This window comes from Pan troglodytes, chromosome 3 (assembly GCF_028858775.2).
Source record: "Pan troglodytes isolate AG18354 chromosome 3, NHGRI_mPanTro3-v2.0_pri, whole genome shotgun sequence".
NCBI classification, from domain to species: Eukaryota; Metazoa; Chordata; class Mammalia; order Primates; family Hominidae; genus Pan; species Pan troglodytes.
In genome coordinates, this window is record NC_072401.2 from 146,758,062 (window position 1) to 146,772,532 (window position 14,471).

At 33.6% G+C, this 14,471-nt stretch overlaps 1 protein-coding gene across 6 annotated transcripts in view; it reads right to left on the reverse strand.

The window, feature by feature from the left end:
- The window catches only part of ANAPC10 (anaphase promoting complex subunit 10), a 270,845-nt gene that overhangs the window by 138,028 nt on the left and 118,346 nt on the right, over positions 1-14,471 (reverse strand). Inside the window, exon 5 of one of the 6 annotated variants that reach the window (XM_063809927.1) lies at positions 138-246. The exons of 2 other annotated variants lie outside the window; for them this stretch is intronic. In XM_063809927.1, the coding sequence (XP_063665997.1) occupies positions 241-246 (6 nt within the window). In that variant the 3' untranslated portion in view covers positions 138-240. Of the gene's footprint in view, positions 1-137; positions 247-1,669; positions 5,093-14,471 lie in introns of those variants that run through there. 3 more of the 6 variants (XM_009448368.5, XM_054683409.2, XM_063809926.1) reach the window with 3 other exon arrangements.

Here is a 14,471-nt window from a genome sequence, read left to right on the forward strand (position 1 = left end):
AGCATATACAGTGCACTAAAGTCCTAGGAAGAAATGACTTGTGTGTGCAGCCCCACAAAGCTCCCATTAATGAAGAGGGTGTTTAATTAAATCTTATAACCCTGAAATAAGAATCTACTCCCATACCATGTTGAAATAGTCCTTAAAGCTGCCATTTATTACATGCTTACCATCTGCAGCAGTAACTTAAACATTTTTTTAGTGATAAGAGCTTCACCTCCTCCATTCTCACTTGATTCTTCACTTCTGAGATACAGAACACAGGGCGAGAAGAATCAAAGTTAGTTAACTAAGATAGAATTTATCAACCATTAACAGTTATAGGCCTAATGATTCCATAAAGTTTCAAAAAGGCAGTATCAGATACAAAAACCCAAGCATCCATATAAAAATTGGATCCTTTCATTGCCATTTGGTCAAGGAACAAGATGAAACATGAAAATAACTCTAGTTCAGAAGTCAGAAGACCTGAGTCATTTACTACTTGTGGTTTCAGTTTCGTCTGTCCTGTGGGGGTGACACACCTGCTTTACTTACCTGACAGGGTTGCTTTAAGAATTTGCAAAAAAATGGGCATGGATGTTCTTCGTAAACAATAAAATATTTTACAAAATATTTGAATAATTTACTTTCATTTTATGTGTATAAAAATGAAATATATTTTTAAAAGAAATTTTTATTAAAATCTTTCAAAAGGTCTTCTAAAAGATTCTTAATACAATTTTCTAGTTCTTATCATAAACATAAGGGGTAGGGGTAGCAAGACAGCAGCTACCCAAGGAATAAGACAACAGAAAGCTCAAAATCTGGCATCAGGGAGAACTCTAAAAATACTTAAATCTTTCTAAGAAAGTCTGTAGAAGAGGGATTCACAATTTTCCACAAGAACCAATTTAAATTTAATAGCTGATTTTTACACTACAAATCAGCAAAATATTCATACAAGCAGAGTTATTTATTGGCCACCCCAGGGCATTTGTCCTTAGATTGGCCCCTTTTTGCATCTTTACAATGTTTTTGGACACCTGTGAAATTCTGAAGGCAAAACAAAACATCTGCTCACACTCATGCCTCTGAGTCTTATGAGTCAATTTTATTATTAAGGGTGTTATCAGAGTAGGACTTAGATTAGACCACATGTAAACAGCAATGGTAAATTGGATAGATGAAATATTATTTTAATTGAGATTATACTAATTCATTTATAATTTTTGCTAATCCAATGAAGGACCCCTAATTGTCTAAGTGCCTCAGAGCCAAAATTACTTACACAAGGCCAAAATAATTAAACACAAGCCTCAGTATGAAGTAAATTCAATAGTTCAAGATGAAGTTTGGAGATACATGAATTTCTCTAAGAAGGACGGGGGAAAAAGAGACACATCATGCTTTACACGGCTCAGTTTAGATTAAATCACATTAATATTTTCTAAACAAAGTTGTAAAGTCACAAAATGTCTTAATATTCACTAAGAAGTCACAGATAGAAATACAATTTAATACTTTTCTCCGTATTAAATCAATCTCCTCCTCTCCACCTCTCCATCCTTTTATCTCTCCCTCCATCCTTCCTTCCTCTTTTTTCTGAAAAGCAATGAGCTTATCTGCCAAATAAATAGGAAACAATATAGCCTGGCCTTCTTTTCATTTTTTAATTTTTTGTCTCCTTCCTGCATCACCCCTCTTCCCTAACAAGTGAAGTGAAGAGAGAAGATTTTATTTGATTAAGTCAAAGGTGAGGATCCCAGGACAACATTGTCCTTTTGTCTTTGGTATGGCAGAAAACATAAAACCAGAGGCTACATACCTAACTTATCCACACATACCATCAACATCAATAAGTATTCTACCACCTAGCCTCAGGCAGCTGATTTCTTATAGCATTCTGCCCTCCAACCACTCCTCTGTCCTAATCACCCAGCTTTCTTTCGACTGCTCATCCATTCCTTGTATTTTTGTCTTAGCTACTGTTTGTAAATAAGAAGCAGCTACATCCTACCTACATATTGTAACAGTGACATGAATCTTTCTGATGCCCAAGTGATGTCAAATTATTGCTATGAGGTATTCAATACTAGACAATATTATGTAGAAGAGATGATAGAAAGATAGTCTAACACACACACGTACATACATGCATACGTATATAGGGGGAGTTATTTCAGAGTTACTCAAAGATAAATATTCTATTTAGTAGTTCTATTACTTAGTCGAATTCATCTAACCTGTTTTCTCCAATCTGAAAGAGAGATAATAAGACCTATTTTGTAGGAATGTTGTAGGAATTAAATATTACATAAAGAATATCATGTGACTGGCACAAAGAAAGTGCTCAATAAATGTTAACTATTTTTAATGTTGTGAGGATGAGAAACAGTTTATGCAAGGAATCAAGCAGGGTGTCAGGCCTAAGTAGACATTCAAAGGGACCTGGGTCCCTCTAAATGGCAATCTTTTCTTCCTTTTTCATATTTTAGTATTAAAAGATGTAAGTGAACAAGATCACCAAATAACAACACTTGTAATTCACATGAACAAAAAAATAAAATCAGCAGATAACTTTATTGCAAAAACACTTAAAAGGACCTTTTTAGCAAAGAATACGATTCAAATTCGACCTATTACTATTCCAGATAATGCTGGAATTACTTCCCAAGTTGGAAATAGCATACTCACTGGATAGACTGGATCTTGTTGTCAGTCGTGTGATATTTTCAACAGGCATGGGAGAAAATAGAGTCTAGTATGGGGATAACTAAATCTTAACAGTTGCTGAAAGAACAACTTACTCTCTGACCTCTTTGGGATGAAAAATTATCTATTCACTTGACAAGCACACATGACAAATGCCAAATGCCCTGTATATCTTATGTTATATGAAATTAAAGATGTGGTACTGTTTGCATTATGGTGATAATTTCTTTAACAATTATTTTTATTATCAAATATTTCAAATTTTTAAAAATGGTAGAGCATATAATGAACCCCTGGGTATATACTACCGGCTTAAGAAATGAAACATTACAAATGTAATTGAAACCCCCCTGTGTTCTCATTTCTCAATTCCCCTGTTTCATAGAACTCAAGGTAATCACACTGAATTTGTTGTTATTTATTCACATGGGGTGCATTCTTCAGGGTTACTTCCTCAGGCCAAGTTAAAACAGCCAGTCTTCTATCAATCTTCAGAGTTAATTATTCCCTTTGTGCCTTTGAGTAGAATTTATGAAGTGGCAAGGTTTAATGATATTAGAATTAGGTCCTACTTCTTAAATTAAATCCAAAAGCTGGGAAATACCATTTTAAGGCCACAACAACTGTGAAATGTAATGTTCTTTAAAAAAAAAATCAAGTCAAGGATATTTAGAAACATGTGAAAAAAGACTTTACAGATGTGGAAAGAATTCCAGATTTGAGTTTCAGTAATATGGAAAACTATACATAAAAACTCTCCTGCTAGATAAACTGGAAATGCTGGGAAAAAATACATGAACTTATAATGCTTAGCTGAGCTCATATAAAAGAAAAATATCCAGATGCCAGGAATAATGAAGCAACTGAAAACCGGACTGGCACATGAGTAGTCTATCCTGTGTTTGCCTCGATGGTGGGTGGTGAGTAGGAGTTGTCATCTAGGAGTTTGATTTTTCAGGGAATGCGAAAAAGAAAAAACATAGGAGATGAGAACTTAACTCTTGCAATGTGGCATACTGAAACTAAGATCTCTGTATAAAACTCGAAGAGCTAAACTCTCTGGCCACCAGCAAAAGAAGACAATAGACAATAGTGAAACTGGTTCTCCTATGCTTGGGCTCTAGGTGGGGAAAAGAAATCTCTTGAGAATCCATAATATGAGCCTGAACTCATACAGGATTGAAATTATCTCAAATGTGGCCTAGAAAGCCACAAGTCAAGAAATTACAAAGAAATAGGTCCCAAGCCAGGGATCTCTATAGAGTACATGCAGAAGTAAACCCAAAACTATTCTGAAAGACAATTCTTAACCCAGGCTGCACAGGAGTTTTACAGACAAAGCCCTGCTGAAGATAAGCTCACAATGCAAGGTTTAAAACAAAAGAGAAAACAATCCACACTGGGTGGAAAAACCCATAGAAATACCCAAGAAATTCACATAATGAAAGTGTCTTACAGAGATTACTAAATAATTATGACAAAAAGAATTATCACATATTTTCACTAATGAGTCTAAAATCTAAAAATTTGATAACTACTACAAATTCTGAATTCCTTAATATACATAAAAATAAAAAATGGAGAGCCACTGTTAAGAGAAGGATTAATAACTGCACTTTTGGGGACGATCAAGGCAAAATCAGAAATAGAAAACATTGAATTATTTGCCACTGGCTTGCATTGGCACCGTGTAATAATAAATATAAAGTTGTAAATGCACATTATAGCTACTGCAGGAAAACACCTCCTCTCAGAAATGTGTAAACTGATGCTCTTTCATCAAAAGGGCCTACAAAAACACAGATGTAGAGCAAGTTACTACCCTATATAGCATCTAGAGGATGTTGCTCTACACACCAAAGCTCACGTGATAGTTTTAAAGTTAGGGGTGGCAGTGGTAAAGAAATAGGATATATTCATCTTTACATGTTTTCTTATATATATTTGTAATGCCTTATAGATTAATGATCAATATATTCACCACTGTTCCATTACTTATTCTTCTGAGGCTCCCATGTAATAGACACCTATATAAATATCTTAGCATGATATTCATATCTGTTAATTAACTTTAACATAAACTTGAAATTTCTGCTCACTTACACATAAGCAGTCAATGAGTTCTGTCTATTGTATTGTATATATCCAGTCATTCCTTGCCACTTCCACTGCCACACCCCTGTTTGGGTTGGCTGGTCATCACATCACACATGGATTTTTCCTTTCGTTATCAAATATTTTATTGCAAGCTTACTATGTATCAGGTACTATTGTCCTAAGTGCTACCTTATTAAAAAAATTTCAGTCCCTACCTTTATTGTCTCTAGTGCTTGCTGCTCCATTTGAATCTTGTTGACTTAACCTTCTTAAAAGACGTATTGTTCACCTGTTTAAAACCCTTTAATGAAAATAATAACAATAAAAAAATAAAAATCCTTCAATGGTTCCCTGGAACTTAGAAGATACAAACAGAAATTTTTACTTTGATACTAAAAGACTCTCCAAAATCTGGCCTCAAACTATCTTTCTAAAGTTTTCTGTCACCTAGATGTTTACTTGTATTGGTTTGGGAGGCAGTGTCTTCCAAATAAGCCATATCAATTTTTGTCTCATCAGAGTCAGACTGAGTAAAAAACAAAACCTAATTATATTTTGTTTACAGAAAACATATAATAAATACAGGAATGCAAAAGGGTAGCAAATAAAAGAATGGAAAAAAACATAGCATTCAAACATTAATCAAAAGAAACTAGTATAGTTTTATTAAATCAGACAAAGTAGATTTTATAGCAGAAAACACGACTATAGATTTTAAAAAGTACACTTTAAAATAAGCATACTTCATAAGTATAATTCATAAATACTTCATAATTTCTGGTTTGATCTGCCAGAAAGATACAATAATTCTAAATATGTATGTACTTACAAATATGGCCTCAAAACATATAAAGAGACAATTGACAGAATTATAAGGAAAAGCAGACATATCCACAATCATATGGAAGAGTTTCATACAACTTTCTTATTAACCGATAGACCAAGCAGACACAAAAATCAGTAGTATTAAAATATTGGATGATACACTAAAAAACCTAATTACTTGACATACATAGAACACTGCACCCCAAAACTCAAGGGTAAATACTATTTTCATGAAACATTAATAAAAATTGAGCATATGCTAGGATATTAAAGCAAGTTTCAACAAATTTCAAAAAATGTTCCCTGACCACAGAGCAATTATTCTGTAAATCAATGATAAAAGGATACCTTGACAATCTCTATATATTTAAGGAGAAAATTAAGCAACATGCTTCTAAATAAACTGTGGGTCAAAAAAAGCCATTCTTATAGAAATTAGAAAATATTGTAACTGAATAATTATGAATAATTAAGTGTCAAAACATATAAGATAAACTAGAGCTGCACTTGGAGGAAACTTTACAGCCTTTAAGTATATATTTTAGAAAAGAATGCTAAAAATCATTAATCTAAGTATCCATTTCAAAATGTTAGAAAAATAAGGCAAGTTAAGCCCAAAGAAAATAGAAGAAAATAATGAAGAGCGTGCAGCCATAAAAAATAACCAAACCATGTACTTTTCAGCAACATGGATGCAGCTGGAAGCCATTACCCTAAGCAAATTAAGGCAGAGATAGAAAACCAAATACTGCATGTTCTCACTTAGAAGTGGGAGCTAAACACTGGATTCACATGAACACGAAGATAGTAACAATAAACACTGGATTCCAAACGCGGGGAAGGAGGGAGGAATGCAAGGGTTGAAGAACCACCTATTGAGTATTATGTTTATGTCCTGGGTGACGGAATCACTAGGAGCCCCAACCTCAGCATCATGCAATATACCTATGTAACAAACCTACACATGTACCTCTTCAATATAAACTAATAATTATAATAAGCAGAAATTAATACAATAAAATAAATATATGCAACAGAAGGGATCAATAAACCCACAAGTTTGTTCTTAGAAAAGACCAAAAGAATGGATAAGGTTTTGATGAGATTGATAAAGAGGAAGAAAGAGAAGTCACAAATAACCAATATCAGGAACGATGAGGAGTCTAACACTACATATTCTACAGACATTATAAAGATCATAAAATGATAATATAAATAAATTTATGCCAATAATTTTGAAAATGTATAGGAAATGGATAAACTCTCAGAAAAATATAAATTCCAAAACTTACACAAGAAGATGTACAAAAATCTAAATAGTTTTCTATATAGATATATCAATTCAATCTATGTCTTCATCAGTGAATTTTACAAATAATTTAAGAAATTATTCTAATCTCACACAAATTTTTCCAGAAAATAGAAAAAAATTTAAAACGTTTTTTATTTTTTGAGGCCAAACTGATCTCAATACAAAAATGTGACAAGAAAAATACAAAAAAAGGAATATCACAGGTCAATCTCACTCATAATGCAAAAATCCTGTGATACACATAGATTAAAAAATTCCTCAGCAAATTATTAGCAAACAAAATTAAGTGATTCCCACAAGAGGATACTGCCCATAACAAAGCTGGATTTATTCCAGGATCGATAGTTGATTTAACATTCAAATATCAACCAATATAATTCAACATAATAATAAAGGGAAACGTGGTAATTTCAGTAGATGCAAGGAAAGTTTTGTATACTCGATATTCGTTCATGATTAACAAGCAGACAGATATTTGGTAAACTAGGAAATAGCATTAATTTGATTAAGGATTTCTCCAAAATACCTAAGCAAACATCACACAAAATCATGAAATCCTGAAAATTTTCACATTGTGATCAGAAACAAGAATGACTGCTTAATACGACATCTCAGATTTCTATTTAATACCTTACTGCGGGGCCTAGCGAGTACAATAAGAAAATAAAATAAATAAAAGACACGAGAAAAGAAAAAGAAGGAACAACATAGCCTTTATTTACAGATGTAAAAATTTAAATTATTCTAATTAAACAATAAGTTAAAGATTGCCAATACAAAGTCAAGACACAAAAATAAATTTTATTTCCACTTATCAAAACAAATTTGTAAAAGCACTATTTATAATAGCATCAAAATTATCAAATTCCTAGGAATAAATCTACAAAAGTCACATAAAATATCTCTCTAGAAAACAATAAAACATTATTGAAAGATTAAAGATTCAAACACATGGAATATTCTATGAATTAAAAGACTCAATATTGTAAAAGTATCATTTTTCCTCAGATTGATCTATAGTATAGGGTCAAATAATCCCAATAAAAATTCTGTCACGTTGTGTGTGTACATGTGTGGGCAACATGTATGCTGATTTAAAGGCCAAGAATAGCTGAGACACTATTAAGAAAGAACAAGCTGAGAGAACTTGATCTACCAGTCGTTAGAATGTATTACGATTCAACACTAATTAAGATAGTGTAGTCTTGATGATTGGAGCTTCCTACTCGGTTCAAACAAATCGATAAAGAGGTTCAAACAAATTGAACCGAGTAGGAAGCTCAAATACATATCACACATACATGGATACTTGATTTCAAATAAATAAGGCATTACAGAACAATGGGAGGTGGAACTTCAGCAAATGGTACTGAGTCAATTGACTATCCATAGATGGGGAAAAACATGAAATTTAACCCATATCATCTAAGGTGAATTGCAGATATAACCTGTTCAACAAACCTTCTAGAATATAATACAGGAGAATATCTTCAGGATGTTCAGGTTGAAAACAATTTTTTAGCACACAAAAAACACAAAACATTATAAAAAGACCAATAAATTGGTTTACATTAAAAGTAAGAATTTCTGTTCATCTAAAGATCTTTCTTTTTCACTTTATTGAGATATAATGACAAAATAAAAATTGTATATATTCAAGGTAAACAATGTGATGTTTTGATATACATATATGTTGTGAAATGATTACCACAATCAAGTTACTTAATACATCCATCACCTCATATACAGTGTGTTTGTGGTGAGAATACTAAAAGATCTCATCTTTAAAACAATGAAAATTCAACCCACAAGAGTGGAAAAGGATACTGACTACAAACTGACAAAGAGTTTATATTCAGAATATATGAAGCACTTTTATAAATCAATAAAGTAAAGACTTTTAAAATATGAGTGAAAGAAAATGATATTTCACAAAAGAGGCTATCTAAATTGCCAACAAACATATGAAAAGTGGCTTGACTTCATTAGTTATCAGGGAAAAGAAAATTAAAACTACAAAAAGTTAATATTATACTCACAAAAATTGATAAAATTAAAAAGAAAAACAATACTAAAGATTGGTGAAAATGTGGAGAAACAGCAACTTTTATACCCGGCTGTTGAAATGTGAATGGGGTACATCCACTTTGGAAAATGAGTTAGCAATATCCACAAAACATGAGCATATCTATCTATCTGTCTATCAATCGATCTAACTATATGTGTATCTAACAGAAATGCACATGCAATATGAGTCAAAAGACAGGTACTAGAATTTTATATCACCATTATTTGTAATAACAACTCCAATTACAAACAAGTAGAAGGGTAAATATATGCAATAGTAAATGAACAAACTATATTTACAGGAAGTAACTTGAATATATATTACAAAAATCATGCTGAATAAAAGAAATCCAACACAAAAAAAACATATTTTGTACATATGTACCTAATGTTTATTATGTTAAACACTGGTGAAACTAAACAACAGCATTTAATTCAGGATACGGGTTAATCTTGGAGAGGATAAAGGAAATAGTGGTTGAGAGGGGACACAAAGAGGGCTTCCAGGGTACTGATGTGCTCTAGTCTTTGCCAGGTGCAATGACTAAATTCATTGAGCTGGTGTTTGGTGCTCTGTATATATATTATGCTACATACATACACACACACACACTTAAAAGGAAAATAGACTGACAAAATCAGCCAAGGATTACAGTAGACAGGACTCACATAATTCCTCTGCTACCAAGTTACTTCGTTTTAGTTTGCAAGTAATAAAGAGAAAATTATTCATATACAGAATCTTTTCATTAAAATAATATTTCCTCTTATTATAATTGCTAACTCTACAAAGAGCATATGGAAAATGATTAGTATTATTTAAAATGGGAAACTGTGCTTACACTATATTCTTGATTCTTCCATATCACCAGTATATTTCATGCTTCAATAGACACACCATGAAAAAGGATTATAGTATAAATAATATTGTTTCAAACACTTCTTCAGTTTTAAAAGAAAACTTTCTTATTTTGAATCCAAAAAAAAAGTAATTTGACTTGAGAGAGTATGAATTGGACCCAAAGGAATCAAATTGTGTTCCTACTAATGATGTTTTTGTTTCAACACACAACATGCCATATTTCAAAAACTCAAATTTTTTTTTTAACTCAAATGTTTTTGTGATGACCACTTGAGAGACTTATTTGGAGCTGTGTACAATTTCTGATGGTCTCGCTTACAAGTGAATTTTTCTAAGAATTTCATTTATTATCTAAATTTCTGGAATGGGGAAAGGAAACCTGGAATAATGGATCAAAACTGGGTGGACATTTCTATGATTCCACAAGTATCATCCTCTAGAGAATGTCCTTTAGAAGAGCATCAATTTCCACCCACCTTTTTATCCCAGGCAAACTTCTGATCGCCTTCTCCATGCTCCAACCACAGATAATTTATATACGACAAATATTAACTAAATAGTTTGATTTACACAACATTATTGCCTCAAAAAATGTAGTTGTTATTCCAGAGTCTCTTTCACAACATATAATAATGGCTGGTGTGTGATAGGCCACCCTTACTGCCCCTTTTCTCCTCCAATGCTTTAGTATAGCATATATAATATATACAAATTTTCTAAGGGTCTGGTTATAAAATGACAGCTCCTCTATATATAACAGGGTAAGATAAACTTCACCTTGCTCTACCCTTCTTTTCTTCCCATATCATTAATTCTATTACTCGTGTTAACACCATGCTGTAGTGCAGTCTGAATATAACCTTCACACTCCACACTTGTTTTCCATGCCTAAAATACCCTCTTGTGTTATTTATCTATACTTAAATCTGCACGTTGTTCTGGAACCAGAATGTAAACTTAAGAACACTTCTTCCCCACTCCTGATGATTCCCAACTGGAAGGAAGCTCAATTTCTTTGCCCTGAGCCTCTCTCACCCCTTCACCCCATCCCTGAGGAGTAAAATTATCTAATATGAAAGTATGGAAAGAAAAACAGAGAATACATGGCTCAGCACTACCCTCCTTCTAGGAAGCTTCCTGCCCTAGTCAATGCAACCAGCTATAACGTGATTCTCAGGAATTCATTATTAGAAGCCCATCTTGGCTAAGACTTAAAAAAATGCCCAACAATGTGTTGTCTATTAGGAAGGAAGGTAATATTTTGTCCTTCATCTTCACTATTTATTTCATTTCTCAACTTGTACGGAACCTAGGAAGGGGGTCTCTTCATATATCTCTACATACATAAATTTCTATCTTTCCCATAAGAACCTTACTGACTACACTGGGCACTGGTAATATCTGTCCTTATTAAAATAAAATAATACTTATTATCTGTTTCACTCACTGTCACCTTACATTGAGTATGTGTAAATGTCTCTGTGTGTTCCTAGCCATCTCATAAGCTAGACTCTAAGTTCTTTCTGAGTAGAGAATATGTTTTCTACTTATGTATGTTCTACACAGGACTTAAGAAATTCAATAATACACATTGATTGTTTGAAAAAAGCTGCAATGTTTTCCTCCTGGAACTATACGTAATACAATTGATCACAGGGTTGTAAACATTTTGTTTATTTGATAGGGATGAGCAATAATTTTATATTATTTTTAATAATTAAAAATGGACACTTTTGATCATTCCCCTTTTAAGTAAATATTTATAAACTGTATTGCAGCTGGGCATGGTGGCTCATGCCTGTAATCTCAACTACTTAGGAGGCCGAGGTAGGAGAATCGCTTGAGCCCAGGAGTTCAAGACCAGCCTGGGCAACATAGTGAGACTCCATCTCTAAAGAAAATTTAAAAATTATGTGGTCATGGTGGTTTGCACCTGTAGTCCCAGCCACTTGGGAGGATCCCTTTAGCCCAGTAGTTTGAGCCTGTGGTGAGCTAGGGTCATCCCACTGCTTGCAGCCTAGGTGACAAAGTGAGGCTCTATCTCCAAAAAAAAAATAGACAGGAAAAAAAGAACAAAAAATGGTTCTAGCAGAGTGGCTCAGAACTAAAGTTAGATACAGTAAGAATTGCTAGAGTGTCCTTTTAGCATGCTGCTCAGTGCCTATTTCTGGGAAGGAGCATGTGTCTTAAATAATTTACAGGGTTGCTCATAATCTATTCCAGATTGCAACATTAGCAAGTTTTATCGGGTATTCTTTGATCTTACTAAAAAGTAAGATTGAAAACTCAAGAAATAAAGGGTTTTGGGGTTTTCTTTGAATATTAAATTATAAACTTTTTTTTTCCTTCAACTATTATTTTCAGTTCCAGGGTACCTGTGCAGGATGTGGAGGTTTGTTACATAAGTAAATGTGTGCCATAGTGGTTTACTGCACAGATAATCCCATCACACAGGTATTAAGCCAAGCATCCATTAGCTATTCTTCCTGATGCTCTCCCCCTGCCCCTCTACAGGTGCCCAGTGTGTGTTGTTCCCCCTACCATGTGTCCGTGCTCTCATTGATCAACTCCCACTTGTAAGTGAGAATATGTGGTGTTTGGTTTAGTGTTCCTGCATTAGTTTGCTGAGGATAATGGCTTCCAACTCCATCCATGTCCCTGCAAAGGACATGATCTTGCTCCTTTTTATAACTGCATGGTATTCCATAGTGATTATGTACCATATTTTCTTTATCCAGTCTATTATTGATGGGTATTTAAGTTGATTCAATGTCTTTGCTATTGTAAATAGTGCTACAATTAACATATGTGTGCATGTATCTTTATAATAGAATTATTTATATTCCTTTGGATATATACCCAGTATTGAGATTGCTGAGTCAAATGGTATTTATGCCTCTAGGTCTTTGAGGAATCGCCACATTGTTATGGGATATGATAAAGTTTCTTTTCAAATAATCGGATCAATCTTTTATTCTTTAATTCATAGTTACACCCACCCTTTTTCCTTTTTCTCCTTTTATCTTTTTTGCCTTTGTTAGACGCCCAGACATGCCATAGTACCAGGCATTATCAGTACCAGCTCACATTCCTTTCCTTATTTGGAAAGAGGACTAACTTTCTAGCTCATTACAGACACCGCTTCCCCTTCCTCTTCACTTTCTTTTACGTTCCCACCTTATCTAAAAAAAATTCAAATGTTTAGCCAACCGAGATTAGTTTAGATTGTACAACCCGACCCTGGCCAATGGGGAAAGGGTACAGGGGCATGACTTGCATCAGGAATAAAGGCTCTCGTGCCCTTTGTTCAGATGTGCTGTCATGGCGACTGGTCAAGGCAGCACCCCTCTGGGCAGAAGTAAAATTGCTTTGCTAAGAATCCTTTGTTCGAGTGTTCAATTTCTTTAGGATTTTGAACGTTATTCCTAACATTGTCTTCCACAATGGTTGAACTAATTTACACTCCCAACAGTGTAAAAATGTTCCTTTTTCTCCACAACCTCAGCAGCATCTGTTGCTTTTTGACTTTTTAATAATAGCCATTCTGATTGGCATGAAATGGTATCTCACTGTGGTTTTGATTTGCATTTCTCTAATGATCAGTGATGTTGAGATTTTTTCATGTTTTTTGGCTGCATGTATGTCTTCTTTTGAAAACTGTCTGTTCATACTTTTTGCCCACTTTTTAATGGGGTTGTTTGTTTTTTCTTGTAAATTTAAGTTCCTTGTTGATTCTGGATATTAGACCTTTCATAGATAGATAGATAGATAGATAGATAGATAGATAGATAGATAGATAGATAGCAAAAATTTTCTCCCATTCTGTAGGTTGTCTGTTCACTCTTATGATCGTTTCTTTTGCTGTGCAGAAGCTCTTTAGTTTAATTAGATCCCGTTTGTCAATTTTTGCTTTTGTTGTGATTGCTTTTGGCATTTTTGTCATGAAATCTTTGCCCATACCTATATCCTGAATGGTATTATCTAGATTTTCTTCTAGGGTTTTAATAGTTTTGGGTTTTACATTTAAGTCTTTAATCCATCTTGAGTTAATTTGTGTATAAGGTGTAAGGACAAAGTCCAGTTTCAATTTTCAGCATATGGCAAGTCAGTTTTCCTAGTACCATTTATTAAATAGGGAACCCTTTCCCCATTGCTTGTTTTCATCAGGTTTATCAAAGATCAGATGGCTGTAGGTGTGCAGTCTTATTTCTGGGTTCTATATTTTGTTCCATTGGTCTATGTGTCTGTTTTTGTAGCACTACCATGCTGTTTTGGTTACTGTAGCCTTGTAGTATAGTTTGAAGTCCAGTAGCATGATGCCTCCAGCTTTGCTCTTTTTGCTTAGGATTATCTTGGCTATATGAGCTCTTTATTGGTTCCATATGAATTTTTAAATAGTTTCCTCTAATTCTATAAAGAATGTCAATGGTAGTTTAATGAGAATAGCATTGAATCTATAAAATACTTTGGGCAGTATGGCCATTTTCACAATATTACTTATTCTTATTCATGAGTATAGAATGTTTTTCCATTTGTGTCCTCTCTGATTTCCTTGAGCAGTGATTTGTAGTTCTCCTTGAAGAGGTCCTTCACTTCCCTTGTTAGTTGTACTCC